This window comes from Gavialis gangeticus, unplaced genomic scaffold (genome assembly GCF_001723915.1).
Source record: "Gavialis gangeticus isolate Ggan-Ray unplaced genomic scaffold, GavGan_comp1, whole genome shotgun sequence".
NCBI classification, from domain to species: Eukaryota; Metazoa; Chordata; order Crocodylia; family Gavialidae; genus Gavialis; species Gavialis gangeticus.
In genome coordinates this window covers 10,752,201-10,776,277 of record NW_017729026.1, presented here as the reverse complement: position 1 = coordinate 10,776,277, position 24,077 = coordinate 10,752,201, and the positions used below count along the sequence as shown (strand labels likewise).

The 24,077-nt window shown below is 40.7% G+C and overlaps 1 protein-coding gene across 1 annotated transcript in view; it reads left to right on the top strand.

The window, feature by feature from the left end:
• NKAIN2 (Sodium/potassium transporting ATPase interacting 2) overlaps positions 1–24,077 on the top strand; it is a 1,199,564-nt gene that overhangs the window by 1,009,917 nt on the left and 165,570 nt on the right. Inside the window, exon 4 of the mRNA XM_019520021.1 lies at positions 17,855–18,055. Coding sequence (XP_019375566.1) covers positions 17,855–18,055 — 201 coding nt within the window. The remainder of the gene's footprint in view (positions 1–17,854; positions 18,056–24,077) is intronic.

Genomic DNA, 24,077 nt, shown 5'->3' with positions numbered 1-24,077 from the left:
ACCCAAAGGTGAGGGCTAGGGTTAAGGCACCCCTACCTGTCTTTCACCAGGGTGGTAACTGGCTTGGGGGCTCTTGCGCCACTGAGAGCCCCACCAGGCCACCCATTCCCAGCAGGGTGCAGTTTTAGGTCATGCCCAGGACCAGGAGCCTCCTTACCATCCCTTACAGCTCCTCCCTTACCTCCAGATGATATCAGCAGCCCTCCAGCCAGGCAATGTTGTTGCCTGGCCTCCAGCAGCAGAACTGCCTTGCTTATATGTGCAGCCCTGAATCTAAAATGGCTGCCCTCATTAGGCACCCGGTGACTCCCAGCTCCAGGCCCTTGAAGTGGCAGGCACAACCAGTGCCCTGCCACACGTACCCTCAGTCAAGCAGTCCTGTGAATTTCATTGGAGATATGTATGGAGTAATTAACTAGTCAACATGTAAGAAGGTGACAGGCTATCACCCTATGGACCTCAATGGCTATAAATTGGCATTGTTTCATTGGCAGCAGGGGAAGTATGTCAGCTGAGATCAGCTGAGAGATTTGGCTCAGTGTCTTAATAGCATCCGTTAAGATGTGCTTTTGCAAATTAATGGAAAATTTACACACATTTTGTGCAACATTCTGTGCTACATATTTCAAGATAACCTTGAATTATCATATTCTGTTGAGGGCATAGGGTCTTAAAGCGTTTAATATCATTACATAACTCAAAAGTGATTGTAACATGCTTATAATGGTAGCTCAAGTCCACATGTTTCATGTTGTAACATCCAACACCAATTTTTACTCTTTCACACTAGTGAAAATGATTCTTTTGGTTGTTTGAATAAGCTTCAAAGTATAGGACTAGCACTGTATGAATAAATCATTTGGGGGGGTGTCTGTTTCGTTTTTTGTTTTAGTGGTTAAACCAAAAAAATCAGCACGGATCAACATAAAGCGTGTGTGTGTGAGAGAGAGACAAAGCACTAAAGAGAGAGAGATTTTTCTGACTTTTTAAAATGTTTATTATAAATAAAGCTAAACACAAGAGTGCAAGAGTGTGAAATAGTCCAAAATAAATCAGAAGAAATTCAATAAGGACAAATAAAAAATGGAGACTGTTTAGGCTGCAGTACTGCAAGGAAGATTCTAATGCTTGGGGTTACACAAAAATCATAGTATTGGTAACCAATGCAGTCTTGTTACGAGAAAAGTTCATAGCATATTTCAATTTCTTCAGCAACCCTGAGGCCTCACCTAGAGTACTATTTTTAGTTTTGGGTACCACACTTAAAGAAAGATGTGTACAAATTGGAAGGAGTCCAGGGTAGAGTCCAAGCACTGGAACAGGTTACCCAGAGATGTTGTGCAATCTCCATCTTTAGAGGTTTTTAAGACCCGGCTAGACAGAGCCTTGGCTGGGATGATCTAGTTAGGGGTGATCCTGCTTTGAGCAGAAGGTTGGACTAGATGACCTCCTGAGATCCCTTTCACTCCTAACTTTCTATGATTTAATGAATTATTTGTGGTCTAAAAATATGATGAAATGTTCGAAGAAACCTCAGAAAAAATTGGATTATGTAGTCTGGAGAAGGAAAAATCGAGTGAGAGTGGATTTTATAACAGTCTTCAAATGAAAATAGTGTTATTAAAAAAAGGGTGGCAATCAAATGTTTTCTTTGTCCACATGGGCTGAGACAGGAAGTTAGAGGTTTAATTGCAACAAAGAAGACTTAGAATAGATTAGGAAGAAATTTCTTGCTATGAAAGTGTTTAAACACTGGAACAGATTACCTTGGAGGGTTTTTGAATCTTCATCACTGGAATTTTTTAAGTGCTGGACACACATTTCTTTGGAATGGATTAGCAGGGCTTTGGACTAAATGACCTCTTGGGCCACGTCGACATGGATGTAGACATTTGTTTCCCTAGGGACAACTAACAGCAGGATACCTTGTGCTTGTGCTTGTTGTCCCCAGGGAATGCCTGTTACCTCAGGTGGGGTAAGGGAAGCAGGGGCCAGCACCAGGAAGGCCCCAGCAGCCTTACCTTGGGTCCTGGGGGCCTCCTGGGGCTGCAGCAGCACTGATCCTGCTGCTCAGAGTCTGGTCAGCAGTGGAGTGTGGCTCCAGCTGGCCCAGCTCTGGTTTTGAGCAGCACACACTGTCCCCACATGCGCTACTCTACTTTTTTTTTGTGGGTTTTTTTTTTACCCCTGGATCGCCCAGGGTCAAAAAAACCCCACGCGTTGCTTCCTTGCAATGCAGGGAACACCTGAACATGCAGTGTGGCACCACAGATATGTTTGCAACACAGCCTTGAAGTCCATTCCTGCTCTGTTTTTTCCCTATGATTCAGAAATGCTGAAATGAACTTTTCTGATATTTGTGAAATTCTTTGTTTTTGCAGCCAGAGTTGTTCCATCTCATTTTGCAGATAGGTTCAGCTTCACCAAACAGCATTTTTAACATACTTTGCTGAACAAATTGTATGCAGCTCTAGAGTTGGAGGAATTTTGAATGTCTTGATTCAGAAACATTTCAGACGTTATCCCATTTTAAACTTCCTAAATGGAGAAAGCAGTAGTATGTGCTGACCTGGCTGCCACCAACAACAGCACAGCCATTAATGTCGTCTCTTGCACTGCTGCTACCAATGCAAAGGTATGCCTCTGGAAGGAAGCAGCTGGTAGGCAAAACCACAGATTATTTTAACTTAGATATTGAACATGTTTTATCTTATTTCTCTAGTCAGGCAAGTGTGTAGATTCAGATAGTAGATAATCCAATTAGTTTTAATAAAACTAAAGCTGTGATCATCACTAAGTGACATGGTACAGAACCATGTGAAGACAGGACAGTTTCACTTACTATTAAATTAATTGCTGCATGTAAAGTAAAATGAGTTTGATATCAAATCTGAATATAGGCTTAGGTACTATGATAGACTTCAGCACTTCCAAGGACACAAATGTATTCATTATGAATTAAAGTTTGTCACAGTCATGTAAAAGAGCCGTGCATGTAACAGCTTTACAATCTTCTTGTTGATCTACAAATAAATAAACTCAACTATTTCAACAGCAACCTGAATATTTCAGAATGTATCAGGTAGAAACTATGTAACTAGATTCATCCCTAATTTCAGTCTTCAGCATAGTTACAATACTGATCCTTGTGTATGGATATCATGTTTGGGGTGCACTCATGACAGTTCACTTTGGGGCCCAAGTCAGAACTGTGAAGCAAAAACTTGAACATTATGTATTTTCAGATCTGCAATATGTGGACAGCGACCTTCACTGTAATATCTCTCAGCTAGAAGGCAAGATGGATAACTTAGTTGAGCTGGTCTACCCAGCAAAATAACCTGGAATAGCTAATGGTGAATAGCTATTCCACAGTACCTCTTGTCCTGTATACTCTTACTCTATATGATGAATACAACAAATTAGTGAGGAATAGCGATTTCTCTTTACAATAAATTCCCTCTGTAGAAAAGCATTCTATCTATAGACATCAGCCATTTGGGCTAGATTGAAATCAAACTGGAAAAGATTCCTTGTTTTAAGTAATTTCCTGAGCCATCCAGACCTCTCAAATTATTTTGAAATCCTGATGAATATAAAATTGCTAATTGCTGGATGCGTTGCAGAACACTAAATGTCTTTATCGTCATCTTGGAAAGCTGAGTTGGTGAAGATGGTACATCTCTTAAGGACATTTGCTATTCCTTTCTTCCACAAATGGATGCTCATCTGTATCTACCTTATAGATCCATTCTCTTCTTTATTTCCTAGCTGATGGAGCAGTCTGACATCCGTAACGGCATTATCATGTTCTCCATACACTTGTCCTTGGTCATCATCTTTCCTGATCTGGGCTCTGGACTAGTTCCACTCCACATAAATAGTGAATTTTCATTGCAGTTTGCCTCCCCCCGCTGCAGCACATGCAATAGATGTGGAGGCAAGCTGCAGCGAGAATTCATTATGTATGTGGAGTGGAACTAGTCCAGAGCCCAGATCAAATGGGTGAAGATTCTGTGTCAAGGAATGGGAATATTGGTAGAAACCGGTGAGGCTGAATCAATCAGAAGAGTATTAACTCCATTTTAGAGTTCCTGCATCTCTGAGGTCATAAAATAGTCAGGTTGTTTAAAGCAAAATTTAAAAAGCCAAAGCAATCATTTCAATTTTAGGCAATTAGGAAAGTGATGGCACATTTTAATATATGTTATTGGTAAACAGTGGGAAAAACCCAAATGTTCACCATTTTACAGTTATATGCTGTTTTACAGAATTTAATAATATTTAGCTGTTAGTTTTAACCCTCGTCCACTCTCATGAAACCATAACCATTTTTGTTCTCATGGAGTAACTTGTTACCCCACAATTCAATATTGTTGGTCTCATGGGGTAACTTGTTACCCCACCCATATGAACAAAATGGAACCAGTGACAACAGTATAAATATGCCAGAAACTATTAAACATACAGATTGTTTGAAAGATTATTTATGATGATTTGAAACCAAAATATTATTTAACTAGAACTGTGAATGCAATTTAAACTTTTTTTAGATTTTCAAAACGTGAATGAATAATTTATGAAGCCTGCAGTTCACACGGTTTTCAAACTAACAGTTACTTCCAAATACATTTCCTAACTGTTTTAACTAAATATTGCATTCCTCACAAAGCAGCAGTGATGTACTGTGGTATACACAAGCAAATCGCTTATGATCTTCACATTGTTTCTGGGTTTTGTGGTCATCTGTCCTTGGACAAAAAGCACAACATCCACTCATGCTTGCAGAAGATTCTACTGGGTTGCATTGTGGCAATTTGTATTTTGGGCACTCATGCAGCAGGGGAGACACGTAGGGGGTGCACACAGGTGCATGTGCACCCCCAGAGCATGGCGGTGCACCCACTACAAAAAGGCATCTGCGGGCGGTCAACAATCCCCACTGGCTGCTGCTGATGCTGCCGGTGGCATCTGTGGGTCAGTGCTCGATGACCCCACCCCACCCCCTTGCTGCCTACAGTGCCAGCAACATCTGCAGGAGCTCCTGCTTACCACTGCCATGCCCCACCCAGCCACCGGGGGCAGGCGTTGTTTATGCATACAAGACTTGACAGATTTAGACAGATTACGTCTGTCCATCATTCTTTGTTTTATTTGTCCATCAGTCAACTGTTCTTGAAGCTCCTGCAAAAAGAAGTGCTGTCTTCTTAAATGTGATCTTTGCTTCCACTTTGTGTTGTGGCCTAGCCAAATGATGAGGCTGGCAATGGCAGCCACATCCAACATATTGAAAAATAATGTCATTGGCCACCTGTTTATTTTCTGTCTGCAGGGGATCATATGGACTAAGCAGTCAAGGTTATCCACCCCACCCTTGTTTTTATTGTAGTCATGGATGATGTCTGGCTTTCTTTGCTCTCTACCCACTGATAGCTGATGGTGCATGCTTGACAGCACCAGCACAACTTTGGACTTCTTAAACTAGGGTTAGTTCCCCTCAAAAGCAAAAATGGATGGAAAAATTTCCCTTCTTTGATTTGCTTGCATTTCATTTGGGATATCAGCCTTGTTTTTCTGAATTGTACCCACGTAGGTCAAGTCCTGCTGTAGTAGTCTTTCTGCCATGTCAGTACTTATAAAAAAATTGTCACCCACAATATTCCTTCCCGTCTTGTACCAGGGATGAACCAGTTTTTCAATGACCTGGGTACGAAGATTACTTTCATAATTTCATAGAAATTAGGGCTGGAAGGGACCTCAGAAGATCATCGAGTCCAGCCCCCTGCCCAAGAGGCAGGAAGTCAGCTGGGGTCATAGGATCCCAGCAAGCAGCTTCTGGTTGCTTGCCGAGGTAGATGTCTCCATATAGGGGGAAGGATGTTGTTGAAACACAGTACCATCAAGCCATATTTGGCAGGGTGGCTGGGCATATGCAGTAAAAGCTGAATTATCCGGCACCTTACAAGCTGGCATGCTTTTTTAACTGGCATGCTGGCTTGTAAGAGCTTGTAAGGGAAAAGTGAAACCAGAAGTATCCACCATGGCACTTCTGGTTTTGTGGAGCCCCCACGGCCCAGGGGAAGGCAGCCTGTGCTCCCAAGCCCCCATGGCCTGGGGCATAGCAGCCTGCGTGGGTCCCACCTCCCTGTCCCTTGGGGCTCACGGGGCCTGCAGGGGGGCGGCAACATGGTGGGAGGGGTGGCAACACCCCAGACACAGTGGTACAGGTGTTGGCCCAAACAGGCAAAGACGCCTGTTTGGGCTGCTCAGTTAACATATTTTGTTATCCAGCACTCTCCATTCTCCATGAGTGCCAGATAACAAAGCTTTTACTATGCTGTCTAAAGGGACAGCGACTCCTGAACACAATGAGCTGCTCATCAACCATCAGGTATATTCCTGGAATATACCATTTCCTGAGCTGCTCCACAAATTGTATCCAAATATCTCTGAAGACAGCAAGTTTGTCCACTACTGTCCTTTCCTCATGTGTCAGTTTGTTGTCAAATCTCAGGTAGTTGGTGATTTGATGGAATTGTTTTAAACTCATGGTGGCACAGAAGCAAGGACACCCAGTGTGTTGCTCCCACAACTCCCCCAATGCCTCGTGACCACCGTGGTGTAGACCTTTCAGCAGTAGGAGACCAATGTAGGCTTTCAACTCTGTTTCATCCTTCTTTTTCCACTCCTTTCTATTTTCAGGATGGCTGTCATTCCACTCCCTGAATCTTCTTTCTGCCTCTCTGTTTGTTTCTCTTATGATAACAGTCAGGATGTCTTGTGAGAGAAACAGGTGGAACGTTTCCACCACTGTGTCTTTATTACTTTCTTTTGTTGGCCCAACACTTTCATGGACTATGTCCTTGGCTGTTCTCCGATGATGTATTAGCTGTGGACTTTTTTCCCCACACTTTGCCATTCCTTCCTCTAAAGGTGTCATCATCTACAATGTTTTCCGGGGGTGATGACAGTGGTTCTGTTCCACAACCTGCTGTAGCTCTCCTTGGCCTTTCACAGTGGCCCCGAGCTGGTCCTTTTCCCTTTCCCACTGGAAGCATTGGAATCACTTCTGCTTGTGGCACCAACTCCTCCTCATATGAGCTGAATGAAGCCTCCATAGACACGTGGTCTTCTTGCTCTGAACAATCTCCCATGTCTGGAACAAAGTTAACATCCTCACTGCCTCAGGATAAGATTTCATCAGTTCATGAGTTGAAGGGGACTCCATAGTGTACACTGTATTGCAGTATGATGTTGTTCTATTTCTTCTCTGCTGTCCTTTTGCTCCTTATCCTCACTTCCAACAAAGGCAGGCTAAACTAGCCTGTATGTTATGAAAGAGACAGGTGAGGTGTAGTTTTGCCATGAGAAAAGAGAGTAAAGGTGGATTTGGGTGTGACAAAAGGGTTTTGGGGGTTTTTTGGCAAAGGGCAGGGTGTTTTAATGGCTTTGCAGCTTGCAAACAAAGTGGTTAGCAAAAGGGATTACCACATCTTCTGCAAAAGCAGAGTGGAGGATGGCCATCCATTAGTTACCATGGATACCTGAAGTGGACATGAATGAGGTGTGAATGAATGCTGACCTTTCAGATGCATCCACCGGAAGTGGCCAAACAGGTCTAGCCTGTCATTTATACAGAAATTGCATTGGGTAACAAGTTACCCTAATGCGTTAACATGGGATTGGAGTAAATTGTTACCCCATATGGAAAAACACATTCACACCTGGGGTAACATGTTACCCTGGGCAGTTTTTCATCCACAGAACGCAAACCATTCATGTAAGATGGCTGTTCTTTGGGGATATTGTGCACTGCATTGCCAGTGACACTGTCCTAAAAACAAATTTTTAGAATTAATTAACTTTAAGATACTGCACAAAGTATGCATCTGGGGTAGGAAATTACTCCATGGGAACGTATGAAGGTTAAAGCAGTATATATTCCATTCTATGAGCATCTGCATAGGTTAACTCTGCAGAGTTATAATCTGGGTTGATAAAGAATATATTTCATGAAAAACTCATAAACATCAAAAGTTGGGACAAGGAACTCATATCTAACAAACCTAACAGAGTTAGATTGCTCAGACCCTCCCACCTATTTTTGCACAATGGAAGTGGCAGGCACAGAATACCTGTTTTATTTTGTTGTGCCTAGCCTGAAGGTCCAGGCAACCACAGAGATGTGTAACAGGTGTCCTTATTCCTCCTGCTCACATGTGTAGTCCAGCATTTTGGTTCAAACTTGTCTCTGCACCCAGCAGAAGCCCTAAATTGGGGCTCAGATTTTATATTCTGCTGCACATCCTCCATGTCACTTCTGTAGTGCAAAGGAGCCATAAAACAAGTAGATATCCTCAGGGGAAATCCATCTACAAAGGGAGAATTTCTGGGTGAGTTAGACCTGTCATAGCAGCTCTATGCCTCACTCAGGCTCCAAGTGCATCTTGATATATGGTTAGGGAAAGATTTTTTTATATTAGACTAAAACAAGAATGCTGGCTTGGATAGAGTCCTCTTGACACAGTGACAAAAACATTGTTTCTGAGATAGCAAATTAATCACTACAAGGGGAAGGTATAAAATGTTTCAATTTTCTTTCACATAGTTTCTATTGAGGTTAAGAAAATATTTGCTAAGTGTATTCCAAAACCTTGAGTGAAGGTGAATTAATGATATTGGGCATTTTTACACATGTTTGGGGCACAGCACCAGGGACTTTAATTTGCAACCTATGCTACTTAAAAGCACCCACACATCATGCTTATCAGCATCCCCATGCTGAAAAAGCAGTGGTGGGGAACTTTGAACTAAAGCTCATTGAATATGTTTTATTTCATAGATGTTAGGGCTGGATAAAACCTCGTAATATCATTGGGTCCAGCCCCCAGCTCCCCGCCACCATTGTTTTCAGCGTAGAGACGCATGGGGAAGCTGATACACGTGATGCAAAAGGCTTCTGAAACAGGTTGATTTTCATGCTCCAACGCATCAGAGCAAGGTCCCCGCACATGTACAGGAGCCAATTGTTTATATAAACTGGAGTTTAGCAGAAGATAATTGTTTACTAGAACATATCAAAATTCTTATTGTACAAACTGCATTTAAAGAAGAAATTAAAACCTATTATTTGTGATTGCACTGACTGCAGTTCAGCAGAATGTCACAGGAACGTGGACAGGAGTGACCAGAACATTAGCACCCTTCAGTACTCAGTGACAGTATCCAACAGTGTATGGGAGTTGCTGAACATTTTGAGGATTTGTCAGAATATACTTTTTCTTTATTTATTTCTTTTTTTGAGGATGTTGTAATTATTTTCCAACTTCAAAGGGGCTGAATCATCTATCCCCCTCCTCCCCTTTAATTTGTCTTTAATAGTGACTCATTATCCTGTATGGTAATATCCCACTCTTAAAATATACTTTAGAACTATTGTAAGAGCACAAATTTTTACAAGTACAGGTGAACCTGCTTCTGATGTCTTCATTTATATATCAGCAATTGGATGCTCATGTATGGGCCTTAACTGTTTTCACTTGCACTGATGAAAACCAAGAGGAACTCTGTTGAAATCAAAGGTGTTACAGTGATGTAAAAAATTGCTGTATAAGAGCAGGTTTGGCACCAGTGGCCACATTCACACATACAGGCACTTCTTGTTTGTGGTGCCAGAAATCATGTGCATTGCATGTTAAAGTGTGCATGGCTGCTAATTTGCAGAGCAGGGGCAAAATTTGCTACTGGGTTTCCCGGTAGCGAAAAGAAAAAAAAAACCCTGAAAAAAAAAAGCAGTGCAAAGCACTGAAAAATAGCTTGTGCTGGGACAAATGCATAGATGAGGGACAAGCAGCCCTCCCTGCTCTCCTGTCTCCATGTGTTGTGGAGCCCCTATGCTGGTACACTACATCCCAGCCAGCCTCAGAGTGTGCCACAAAATGGGGGAGCAGGCAGCTCTGGGCTGGCTGCTCCTTTGTCTCCATGTGCTGCTCCCTGGCTGGCTGGGGCACACTGTGCTTCAGCTCAGGGGCTTCCACCACCCAACACTGCCACCCAGAGCCCAGGGCTGACCCCCCCCCCCCGGGCCTCTGCCAGCCCAGGGCTGCTCTGCCCCAGCACGAATCACTGTGATCTCAAGTGCATATATAAATGCTGCACCTTGGAGGAACGCAAACTGCGCCTGAGTTTATTGTATTGGGGTAATTGAACTTGTTGATGTACCCACTATATACAGGATTTTATAGTTAACCAAGACAAATTATGCCAAAGGGAAGAGGAGTAAAGATGCACGTTCAGGAGAAAGGGAAATAGAGACAGCAGAGATCAGTGAAGAGAAAGTATACATGAGAATCCACAATCTGTACACAGAAGTGGCATTTGTTATATAGTAACAATATCTTTGTGTATGGAACTTTACAGAACTTTATGGTCTTGAGATGCATGGAGATCAACCCTATTACATGTATGATGTTAGAAAAAAATAAACGGCATGTGTTTCAAAAAAATACAGCATCCCTTTGGACTGCTGCATGTTATGCATTGTGAGACCACCACAAACGACAGACAGAAACAGATGCCAAGCTGTTCACATTGTTTTTCCCCAATGGTGAATGCAGTTTTTTCTTTAGCCTGGAGAAGATCTGCTCACATGAGAAAATGAAACTGGCTGAGGAGAACTAGTAAAAGTGGAAAACTGAGATAACAGAAGAAAAAGCTGCCTGTAGAGGCCTCTGTGAATCCAAAGCATCCAGAAGCTTTTAGACATTGATCTTTTATTACTGAAACTGCATGTGATAATTCAGTCTCCAAGCACTCTGTACTTGCTAGTTTGGGTTTGAAAAATGAAATGAGCGGTTGCACTGCTGTATTTGACAAAATGAGTATGAAAGCTTTGTCAGGTTTTCAGAAATTTCTAATTATAAAAATGAGTGAAGCTGAGTTCCCATGACATGATGAGCCAGATTCACTGAAACTAGTGCAGGGAAGTAGAATTCTGTTTCCCTGTGTCAGCAGTGTCCTTTGTACCTCTAGGGCCAAGTACAGCTATTACACTTGTACTGGTATAAGTGATTGGAAACCAGTCTATACCTGTAACAGAACACAAGTCCAGCACACACAGACTAGCTTTAAAATGGTGGAACTTGGTCTAAGATTTGCACTCACCAAAGGGTGAATTCATGTTCTGTTCACTACTGATCTCAACTACACCTCTTACAGAAAACCGTGTAACTTAGATAAATTTCCCCTCGGGCTTTTTGAATGTCTATTCCTAGTCTAGAGGAACCATCATGAGTTACACGGTACAGATGTCTTTCACGTTCTCCTGGGGCTGTATCTGGAATAGTCTGCCAGAACTGATGCAAGAACTGCCTTATGGTAACACCATAAAGGAAATATTTAATCATATACCCTTTAACCATATCTTTCCACATTTGAACAGGACTGGACTTCTACTACCCTCTGTAGCAAGGGAAGTATGGCCATTTTCTGAATTTAATTTTTTACTCCTGTTTTCTTCTGTTATGCACTATGAAGTTAATCTAACACTGAGTCTTGAATCAAAGTTGTCAATGGTCAATATTTTTATAAAGTGAGGGTAAGCTGAAATTACAATTTCAATTACAGACTTATCTCAAAAGTATCTGACCTTATGATGCCTCTGTGAGGTGCTCAGATGGTAGCTTTCTTATGTAATAAACCAGTATCCCCCTATATCTACATTAAATGTCTTTGTCATCTCAAGAAGGTCAATAAAGATGTCTTTCCAAATATTTGTGCCTAGTTTCCACTCCTTGAGGTATGAGCAGAGTCTGCTTCAAAGCACTGATTTTCATTAACAGCAAATGTAAATTTCATTTACAAATATCAGCAGGATTTGCAAAAGCATCATGGTGATCATTAATAAAGCTTGTACAGATGTATTTCTGTGTCTAATAAAAGGAACCAACTGTTTGTTGATTTGAGATGATAAAATTTTCCTTGATATACAGGCAGTGAACAGTACCATATTGGCATGCCCAACATGTATCACACTTCCTGTTAAGTTCCATAGCTTCAAGGCTTATCAAGCTATTCCTCTGAACAGTCTCTGAACCACAGATGTTGAAAAGAAAACATGTAGCAAACACACAAAGGGGGGTGAAGGGAGGGAGGGGAATCCCTTGCTGCCAGTGTAGATTTTGCTTATGTCCACTAAAACTGTATTCAAACAGTGTGCATAATAGCATGTGTAAATAGCAAGACGGACATTTTCATGAAGAATTCTCAGTGCTCCAGAAGAATGGATATTAATGACAGATGCATCAACCACACTCCAATTTATACAATTCTTCAAAGAGCTTCCAGACTTCACCAGTTTTTCATTAAAAGCTAAAACTGCTCACAAGTCCTTCACTACCAGTCAACTATGAATAGTCACCTAACCTGTAGATGGAATTACTCACACTTAAGGGAGTCAATCCTGAAGTGGTGCAAACTGTAACAAGCCTTCAAGTCAATGGGCCTACGGCCCATTTAAATCTTTGGGGGATCCATGTCTTAGTCTTCCTTTGCACATGTGTCGACGAGCTAGCTCACTTGGTGTGGTTAGAGACATAATAGAGTCTGGGCTTGACTCCAGCCCCGCTTGTGAGGGGTTTATACTGGTTATTCCATTTTGACTTCAGGGAAGGTTTTTCCATTTTAAACCAATTAGGCTAGGGATAGATGTCGCATTTATCCCTGGATAAATTGTGCCTGTGTTTGTCCCAAAACAGACATTTCTCAAAATTGACATGTACACATTGCCCTTCTAATCAGGCTTTTGTGAGAGATTGATGCACTGCCACTTGTCTACCCTTGATTCAATGATGCAATACCAGAAAAACTGTTTAGATGTACTGTGCAATGTCCTGGGATAACCATTAATAAATCTTACCATGTGAACCTTTTTAGGATTTCTCCCAAGACAACAGACATGGATAATGGCCATGGATTTGAGAAAGGTACTTTGTCCTGGGACAAAATGATATATCCCAGGATCCATGACATTTGTTTGTATCCTGGGAGAGCCTATTACACTGAGATGTGTCAAGAAATATGTGGAGATGTTTTCAGAAACAAGGCTCACACTTGATTGTCATTTTTTTTTACCTTCTAAAAGTTCTTTGATGACTCATTAAATTTACAATTTAAAAATCCTACTGGCACTCAGTGTTACATTAGCAACTTTTATCTAAGGAACACGGAAAGCCTTCGGGAGGAGTTGCACATTTAAGGAATTAAGCCATCTTGCACTTTTGTGAGAAGAGGGTCATCCCATTCTGGAAATGAGGGAGACAAACAAGGATATTTGTCTCGTTTACTCAATAAATGAGGGTCCCATAGGAAGTGTTTGGCAAAGCCAGAAATAGATCTGTTAACGCCCACTTTTGCACTGCACATTAACTCAAGATTTTTCTTTCTACTATGAGCCCCCAAAAAGCTATTTTTGACTAGAGCACTTTTGTGTTTTATGAATCACAGCTTTCAACTAAAAAGGCAACTAAAAATTATAATTTTGAAAAAAAAATATTTTGCATAATAAAATCTTGAATTTGTGAATCTTCTGGGGATATTTTCAGGGAGGGAATATTGCTGGAACATGCAGTGGTTTATTTGCATATTTGACTATGCAGAAGTTAATGTATAATTATATTGTCTATGCATTTTTTAAATTTACTTCCACTTCTCATTCATAAGTCTTTGGAAAAGCAAAGCTGTTTGTAATCAAACACAAGTCCATTGAAATGAGTGGGGATATACTCAGTAGGATTATGTTCCTCTGTGTCCAGCTAGTCCTGATCCATTTTAAAGAAACTTAAAAAAAGTATTTGGTGGCCAAATGCACTTTTTTTCTTGAAGGAGGCCATTTGGTCCACTCATTTCTATTTTGCTAAGCATTTTTACTCAATTATGATACTTGTAACTGTGCTGCAAACAATAACATAACACCAAACAATTTATCCTATTCATTCTTCCAGATGCTTTGATTAAAAAAAATAGAGAGGTTACAATTTTCCCTCATTAAATAGGATGATTTTAAGGGGAAGGGTCTTCTCACAAAAAGGTGGTAAATTTTGATCTCAATCATATTATTAGAATACCACTAGATTAAGACACTCTAGGATGTTCTCAGCCATATTCCAGGCATTTTACAAGAGGCCTGTGTACCAAAAAGGGGTCTAAATGTCCCTGCTTCCAGTGAAGAGAAGATCCCATAGGGCAGGTGGAGGGGAAGGCTGTGCTCTGAGAAACATCAGGCTGTTTTGAGAGCCCTCATGCAGGTATGGCACATATGGAACTGGAGGCCAGAGAGCTGTGCTGCACCACTGGAGCCAGAAGGCTACCATAATACAAATAGCCCCCCAGCTATGCCTGCTGGACCGCCCCAGCCACTGGTTCAGCCCAGGACTGGTGAACAGAAATGTTGCATTAGTCTACCTAAGCTGCTTCCATTTTTTGCTGGACGTCTTATATATATATATCACTCTAGAATTATATCAGTGCATTTGAGAAGAGTATCAGACCCAACAGCAAATTTTTAGATAATGTGTTTCCATTTTTCTTGTGAGGAAAAGGTCATCAACATGTGTCCCTCAACCAGAAATTCAAGCCACAAAGAGAGTATTCATCATTCTGGACATTGTTTTAGAGCATTGGGACTATCTGGGACAAATTGTGAAAAAAAATGTTTTCATTTTGTAGAAAATATTAGTATTGTGTATCTGTTTGAAAAAGTTGTGCACTTCAACCCCCTTGTATCTATGCCAAAATATTCCCCACACACTAAATTTTCAATTTTGTATAAACTTAGGTTGTGGTCAGAAGTGTGACTTTGTTCAGCACATCTCTTTTTCTGTATGCCATCCTCATTCTACCTGCTTGCACTTGATTTTGATCCTAAGTTACACTCTTTGTTTGGCTGCTTTTAGTAATTCAAAGGTTGTCTTACGATGCTTGTCATATTAAACTGCAGCACTTAGAGACAGGTCACCAGACCTGAAAGCATCTTGTTCTGGTAGGTCTGGGCTCTTTGTGCATATGCTCACATGGTGATCTGATCATTCACACTTAACTATTAGAACTTACTACTATGAGTAGTACCATTCACTTCATACTGATGAAGCGCTATTCATAATGGTGAATGTTTACATGTTCAGAGGTTTATGGGATTGTATGATTTTCTTTTTATTGACTACAAAACCATATACAGCTAGTCCTGCCATGTGGTAGTTGGTTGAGTGAGTGCACACTAGTAATTGATTTTAAAAGACAAACACAGAGGTAACATCACTGCATCTGGGGCAGGACTGATTTTTTTAAATACATTAATCAGTATGGTGCCACATACAATCCTGGAGTTATATATCAATCATAAAATTATACAAAAATCTTCTGGATAGAATTAGCTTTGGTTGAGTTAATGCAAAAAGTGACAGCCTATCATTTAAATTGAAAAATGTATATTCTTCAGGACATGGGAAAATTCATATGTGTATCTGTGAATAGTTATATTCAGATCACTATGGTAAACCTTGTTAAATAGTTACACTCTGAAATCTTTATGAGGTTCTTAATTATTAATATTATCTATAGTCTGAAAAATGTCGGTTAGTCATGGCAACATACGGGAGAGTTTGGTTCTGAAAAGACATTTCTCACAGGGAATTTTTACTTGCATGACTGAGCCTATATGCTGATTTAAATAGATGGTCACATTTTTACAATGAGGTTACTTTTATCAATAGTTTATAAAGGGTTAATGCCACAGGTTGTTATGGAGTCCAGGCTTCTAACAGATTACTTCTAACTGGCTTTCACACTTTTGACTGATATGCATGCAACCAGCTCTTAGTATGTATCAATCATGTCCATAATATGCTTATGATATGTATTAATCATTTATTAACCTCTTATAAACTATTTATAAATATAACCTTAAGGAAAAGCATAACTGACTCAATACCCTTTGAGCAAGCTACTGTGTCCTGGCTGTGAGGGATTTGTAGACTATTTTCCCATCTAACTAGGCCCTATACTCTTTGGACAAGGCAATAGATAAAAACTACTTACTTGCAAAAAAAACCTCTCTGCAAGCAATTTGCTTTGCCAAGTTAAAAGGCTAAGACTGTGAAACACAAAGGAATTTAGAAGTGGAATCTAGAAAATCTATAATGACATATAACAAAGGCAAATCCTATCCCTCCCCCAACTTGTTCACAATTGAAGAGACTCTCATACAAAGTGGAACTGATGTGGTCCTCCTGCAGAGTTGGACAGGTTTGGATTTGTAGGAGTACAATGAAATCTAGTTAATTTATCACTGGGATAGGTAGGCACTCTGGTTTTATTTGTTGGTCACTGGGGATGTGAACTAGCATATGCTTCACCCAGTCTAGGTTTAGGAAGCTCACCTTAAGCTGCTTAAACCTAGACCAGAAGCAGCACATACAGCCATTCGCTGCTCCTGGGGGTGGCACGTGCAGCTGTTCACCACTGGCAGGACTGGCACAGGCAGCCCAAGGTATAACTCTGGGTGGGAGGAGGAGATGGTGGGATTGGTAGGGCTGGCAGGCTCATGGAAAGTTGGCAGATACAGAGAGAAATGGTGGGTATGAAGATGGGGTTTGCAGGGGTGTTGCCTGGTCATGGGAGAGTCAGGGGGCTAACAATAGTCTGGTTAGGGACTGGGGTTGGTATTAGCTCAGCTCCAGGGCTGGGGCGAATGATGCAGGCATTCAAGAGACTGGGTTAACCCCTTCCTAGATTCACTTCTTTAGGTGAACTAACTTAGATTGGTGCACCATTTTTTGGCCAAATTAAACCCTCCAAAATCCTGCATGAGTGGGCATTTAGATAGACCTAACCCTGGTTAGTTTGATATAAATGTTAGGCCTGTACATACCTGGAGTAAAACCTAATACAAGCTATACACGTAGTAAATTGAATTTCCTCATGGTAATTTGTCATTTTAATTGTTACTGAATTAATAGTTTAGTAAGCTGTCAGCCAGCAAGTGAATGTAATGTGTGAAGCTCTCTCAGCAGTGGTCACATTAAGTCACATGGGCCACTGCTGGCAGGCCTAATCCCAGCTCATGACTTAGCATTAACAGCAATAGTAATAAGGTTTGAGGCCCATTGAATCATGGCACTGACCAGGAGAGTGAAAGCTATATTAGGGGGAAAAACTAGGTAAATTGAAAGCTCATGAATGTGCAAAATTCTCATAGAGCAAGACAGTGTGGGTACTGTTTCCAGTCAAAATTATAGTGTTTCTTCATTAAAAATGGCAAAAATAATTATTTATGGAGTCTTAGTATGTGTTGTAAAATATTTCTCACAGAAAATGGCTGACTAATGATAATTAGACAGATTTTATTGTTCTTGCAACAAGTCCATACTCCTCCACCACTTCCATGAAGCCCAGCTCCTGGGGATTTTCTACTGTGCTTTTGCAGGGCTTGGAGGATTAGGGCAGGAACAAACTACAAGGAGTCAGGATGGAGAGGGTGGATCTTCTGTTATGCACATCCATCCGTCACTGCAGTGTAGGCACAGCAGTAACTGGCCTATGACAGCCCCAGGCCACAGTTACTGCCTGGAACAGAGCCTGGGTTGAAGGATTACTTTCCCCCACCCCCATTCAACCCACCTCTACAGGCCAAGCCCCAGGTACTCAGGCTTGCCACAGGGGATAAGATTTCTCCAATAATTTTGTGATGTAATTTTCTTTATGCCTGCTGTGTGATATCTATGTGAGCAGCTTGAAGTGATATTAGCACTGACACACAAGTACCATTCCAAAATTATAATCTTCCTTTTCTCTTTTGCAGGAAACAGATCTCATTCTGACCTTTAATATCTCAATGCACCGCTCCTGGTGGATGGAAAATGGGCCAGGCTGCACAGTGACATCAGTAACCCCAGCCCCAGATTGGGCACCGGAAGATCACCGCTACATCACTGTCTCAGGGTGTTTGCTTGAATACCAGTACATAGAAGTGGCTCACAGTTCCTTTCAGATCTTCCTTGCAGTAAGTGTTCGCAGTTGTCTTCTCTACCAGTGCTCATTTCTGCAAGTCTTTCTTACAGTTCATTTTTGGAATACAATCCAATATAATAGAGTACAATTGCATTTATTTTCTAGCATCTTTCAGGCAGTCATGTCACAAAATGCTTTATGCTGATTACTTTCAAATAGCAACAAGGGACTCAATTTTCAGCACAAACCACAGACTAATTAGCATGATTCTCTTATGACCCAACTGGCCAATCAGAAATTATTTTCCTAAAATGGGCAAAACTCTACCTCTACCCCTAACATCATTTTCTGGTATGAAGAGCGTAACCTAAAACAGTAAAAATAAACAAGTAATATTCTTGGCCAAAGTCGTCACAAGTATTCAGTCTCAAATTATATAGCTCAGGCTAATATCTAATGTTGATTTAGACTTATTTTTCTAACTTAGTTTTATGGATAAGAATAAGTTATGAGCAAAGAAAACTGCATTTCGATACAGGTGTCGTTGCCATTAAGAGAAACAGGATGCACAGTACATCAACTAGTTTTGTGATGTCAGTGTGTGAACACAGCTGTATTTCTAAATAGGGCCTTCCTTTTCATGCCAAGGAAACAGTACAAAATGACAAAGTATCAGAGATCTCAGCATTATGTAACCCAGACTAGTTGCATCTCTTCTTGCTATTCATGTTACTATGGATGTATTATAGGTAAAAAGAGAGATAATAAATATGTAGTGAGTTTTCCAAACCATCCAATTGGACTATACAATAGTCTATTGTTTAAACATTTTCATTACATCATAAGGAGGGTTCTAAATGTGAATACAGTTTCAGTAATAGAAACATGGACGTAGAGTCTCAGTAATGATAAATGCGTTAGGTAACAGAGGAACTACTGGTACTAGCGGGTGGCATGCAACACAATGTTAAAAGAGAAGACTTTTTTTCTATTTTCAACAACCTAATCTCCAAGCCTTGGCTCAGACCTATCCCTGGTTGGAGGAAAGAAATTAATCTTTCCTTTCAATTCTCTTTTATGGGCACTTAAGTGAATCTTGCATTGTAACTGTAAAGTAATAAATCATCATGTATAAATTGGTTACTTGTTTTAACTTTGATTTCCTTATATTTTCTGGCCACTATGACATGATTGTTGATCTTAGCGCTGTTAGGGATGTTGGCTTTGCTGCTTCTTGTTTACTGCCTGCTGATAAAAAGTCTCTGAGAAGAAAGAAAATAATTCTAATTAGAACCAGCTTTTATCAGACTTGGAAAATGACTTACTGAGTGTATGCAGTTTTTTTACAAGGCTCATAAAGCATCCAGACAAAGAAGTTTGAGCTGTGCATGTGTGACCTTTCTTCTTTAAATATTTAGTTAAAAGTGTACTTGAAATATAATATGGATTAACAGAGGTGAGAGACCTGTAGTTGTACTCCTGGTAACTAGAAGCAGCTTAGAGTTGTGCAGTGGAAACTTGGTTATAGTGATGCACCATTCAAGCTCCACAGAACTCAAAGTTCCCAAGAAAAGATCTCTCTCTTAAGCACTTCCTAAGGATTACTGAGACGTGTCCTGGTGACAGCAAGCCAAATAATGTTATGTTGTGAAATTTATAAGAGCTGCTGCTAATTTAGGGCAAATCAATAGTGATGCTAGTTCAAAGAGTTCTCTTTCATAAAATGCTTCTTTTCCTTTAAAAGAAAACCCCCAAATACCCTGAATGTTAAAGGTTCAGAAGATAAGAGGTTCATCTCTATGCAGATGGCAGTCTAAATCCTGTACATCACTAACATCCCACATAAGATCCACTTTGAAGACTGGGGGCAGGAGATTTAAGCAATGCATGGACTGTATACTGAGCTCTGCAGAGGAAAGAATTTCATGCCATATAAACAAACAGCAAGACCTAGGTCCTAGTGTACAGCAGGTAACTTTAAAGGAGCAACAAAAAAAAATCTGAGTAATGTTTGCAATATCCTGAGCAACTGAAAGCATATAGCCTTGACAGTTATCAGGGACGTACCAGGATAGAATGAGGTCTGATCTAATTTGTCTAATCTGGTGCTTATTTACTGTGATATTCAAGTACATTAGAAATACTTACAATAGTCACTTTATGCCAATTTATGTTTACCCTGTCGTCATCTTCACCTTTTTGTATTGATTTCTGCTCTGTTGTTGACTGATTGTGTTTTATACTTACAGTTGTCAATTTTGAAACAATTGTAACGATTTCACCGGCATATTACGGAGATTTCAGGTGAATTTGCCATGCTTGGCTTGCCTCTCTGGAATCAAACAGTATGAAAAATCTCAAAGCCAGACACTGTGTTTGTCAGTTTTTCTTCAGTGCTTTAACCAGCAATTCTGGTTTGGATCCTTTCATGCCAAGCCTAAATGTTATCACTTGTTCTCAGTTATTCATCACCTGCCTTCAATCATGTTTAAGGGATTGGGAGAGCAGGGAAGGGGGAGAGGGAGGAATCTATTTCATTTTTAAGTGCAGCTTTGCAGCCTGCAGTGATGCAAAATAAACAAACATATTTTTAGGGCACCACCTGCAGCATGCAGCTGTACAAAGCAGAGCAGAATTGCTAAGGATGTGATTTGTTCTGTTTAGTATGAAACCCTAAGGTTTGGGGAAATAGGTAGCGGAGACATTTCTACAGAATTATCCCACACATTCCCAATTAATACTGCAGTTGAAGCTGCTACGTTGGAACCTTAGCTTCATTGTGTCCCACAAAGCAACAGTATTTTCACTATAGTGGAGATAGATGGGCAAAAAACATCTTTTCAGGAACAGCTAAAGCATTATTTTGCTGTTTCATACTTCTTCACTGCATCTTGTGTTCATCTGCACAGATCAGTGAGCCAGATCCTCAGCTCTGCTCACTCTTTCCACAGGCAAACTCCATTTACAAGCCACCTGAGGATGTGGACTGTCTGTGTCAGTTTTGTGGTCACCCAAGATGTATTGGGATGATGAATGATTCTGCCTGTCTCTTAGCTCCTAAGTATTATCCAAATGAACTGCGCTGTTGATGGAGTGGAGTAGCTTAGACACTCACGTACTCCAAATGTCCTCATTCACTTAATGGCTATTGATTCTGGCCCTCTACATCAGAGTAGACATTTCATTTTCAAATCTCCTAGGTTTTGAGAGATGAATATAATTAAATTAGTAATCTCTGGAGATGGCCATCCCAGGTAAAGAAGGAGACCTTGGTAGTAATACTGTGCAGGGATGCCTGGTTTGATACTGGTCTGTGATTAGGTGTTTTACTTTGCATTTTGCCCATAGAATAGATCATGGGCAAAATCTTAGCTCCATTAAATGGGAGATTGACTTTAACTTCTGTGGTCCCAGGATTTTATCCACTCTTCGGTTAGTGGCTGTAAACTCTTCATCACTTTGGGAAACAATGTGATTAAACCTTGACCTGTATGGATCACATTAAGAAATAAATCAGCTTTCAGCTCTCAGCTTCCCTGCTGATGATAACAAGATGGGCAACACAGATGGTGATTTTCAAAGTATAGACAGATATCCACTCCCACCTGGACTGATATTGCTGGTCAATTTTATGTAAAGAGATTTTAATAGGAGAGCAAATGTTATATACAGTGACATTTGTTACCACTGTAGGGTATCAAAGAGACCATCACAGAGGACAGTCCAGTTGTCCTCTGTCCTCTATTGATATGAAACCGGACACTTTTATGTCCTCTATTTTTCTCTTGAAGAGAGAAAACCAGAATGTCCTCTATGATGGCCACCCTAGTTACCAGCACCCTGATCTATGTATTACCCCTCCTTTTTTGGTTCTTTCTTTCCTTTCAGGTTAGGAAAAAAAGGTAAGTGACCTTAAAGCATGAGTTTATGTTTTTCTCCAAGAAGATACTTGAAATTTTTAATCACATTTCAAATTATATTTTGAAAGGTATGTTTGTTTTTTTCCTTACAAAGACGCAGCAGATATCCTGCCTTAAATGCTACTTGTCCAGGAAAGGGATTAAATTCTTGTGTATCATATACAGGCACCAGGCCTTTTGACTTCTTTGGAAGTTGCACGTACTTAAGCCCAATATCGCCAGAGCTCTTTGGTCCCATACAAGTCAATTGGATTCAATCATGTGCTTAAATATTTTTAGCTGGCTAGGGAAGTTTTACTGAGTCAGAGCCTTAGGGCAGGTCTGAATCTGGCTCTTGTGCAGCAAGATGGAGGGTTTTGTGGTTAAGGCACTGGCCTGGGATTCTGTGCATCAGAGGTCTCCTTCAGAGTCTGCCACAATAAGTTGTCTACTTGCCCTTGCTCAAGTTGCATCATCTCTCGCTTACTCACTGTAAGGATCAGGTAAATGACTGTTCCCACATACCACTAGTCAATTGTTTAAGAGACTAAGTTTTGAAGATTGGAAACTACCACTTAATCTCTGCACTTGTAGAATGCCCAAAATCTAGTGAGGCCATTAACCAGTACAAATAAATAATAATAACAATGATAATTGCATTTCTTTTCATAGAAGAGCTCAGATTCACCACATACATCTTCCATCAGTCTGTTTTCCTCGTTGATTATGCGTGACCTGCCCCCACTCCCAAAAGGCTGTTCAAGCAAAAGTACTCAAATTAAAATCCATTTGTAGATCAAACCTTTGAAAATATGCAAATAAAGAATCAGCCATGCAGATACATGTGACAGAATTACATATCTATTTGCCAACATAGGATTTAGACTAGTTATTATGCTTGCCTTTTACTTCTACACTTCCACACTCTCAAGTCTATTGATTTTAGTGGAACTAAGTGCCTTAGTTATGGGAATAGGACTAATGCAAAGACATCACCTTAGCCAATTTGATTTTACTTATTCAGCCTCTGAAAAGATGAACTGTATAACATACACCACTAAGTATGATTCAGTAATATTATTCCAGTAAAACAAGTGAGCTTGGAAAATGCATTTCTCCTTATAGTGTCACTATATTATTGCTAGTAACTTAAATATCAAATAAATAAAGCTGTAAGAAAAATATTTTATGTAAATATTGACCATTTCATTGTCTGCTGACTTCCTACATTATACCCTACATATTGGTTGTAATTCTTTCTTATTGCCTCCTGAATACATGCATTACAAGGGCTACTATCATGCTGTCATTAAAATTATTATTTCATGTTTTAGAAAGCTGTAATCAATAATTACCAGTCCACTTGCATTACAGTAAATGCTTACCACTCACGTTTCTGCAGGGTCTGTTTCATATTTTCCTTCAGGCTATGAACTGATCAGACTAGCATGAGCCAACATGAAATATAAGTGCTGTTAACATGAAATAGCAAAAGTAGAGAGGAAGGATGTTTCCATGTTTAGAGATTGAGAGATTCTTGTTTACTTCTCTGCTTTTTCACAGACTGTGTGTGTAACCTGGTCTTAACAACTTTGTGCTTCATTTCCCATCTGAAAAATGGGGATAAGAGAATCATAGAAAAAGTAGGGCTAGAAAGGACCTCTTCAGATCATCTAATTCAGGGGCGGGCAAAATGGTAGATCCGGCCAGTGGCAGCCCCTGCATGCAGCTGAGTGGGGAGCTGCTCCAGGGCCGGGGCTGGGGCTGGGATCTTGCAGCAATGACAGCATGGTCTGGAGCTGGTGCAGAGCCACAATACACTGCCCACGTTCCCCTGCCCAGGGCATACAGGCACCAGGTCACGGCTCTGCCCTGGCTCTAGACCATGCTGTCACCACCACAAGATCTCAACCTCGGAGCAGCTCCCAGCCCCGCCATGCACCCTGCCAGCACTGCTGGGGCCAGTCCCCATGGAAACCCTGGTTTCATGCTGCCACAGCCCTGTCACTCCTAGAGATCTCCTGAAAACGCTGTAGCGACACAGACAGGGACTGTTGGGAAATGGAATCAGTCGTGGGCCTGATAAAGCCCATGGGTCAGACTTTGCCTACCCTGGTCTAGTCCAACTCCCTCCCTGAAGCAGGATCATCCCTATTCAGATTTCCATACAAATAT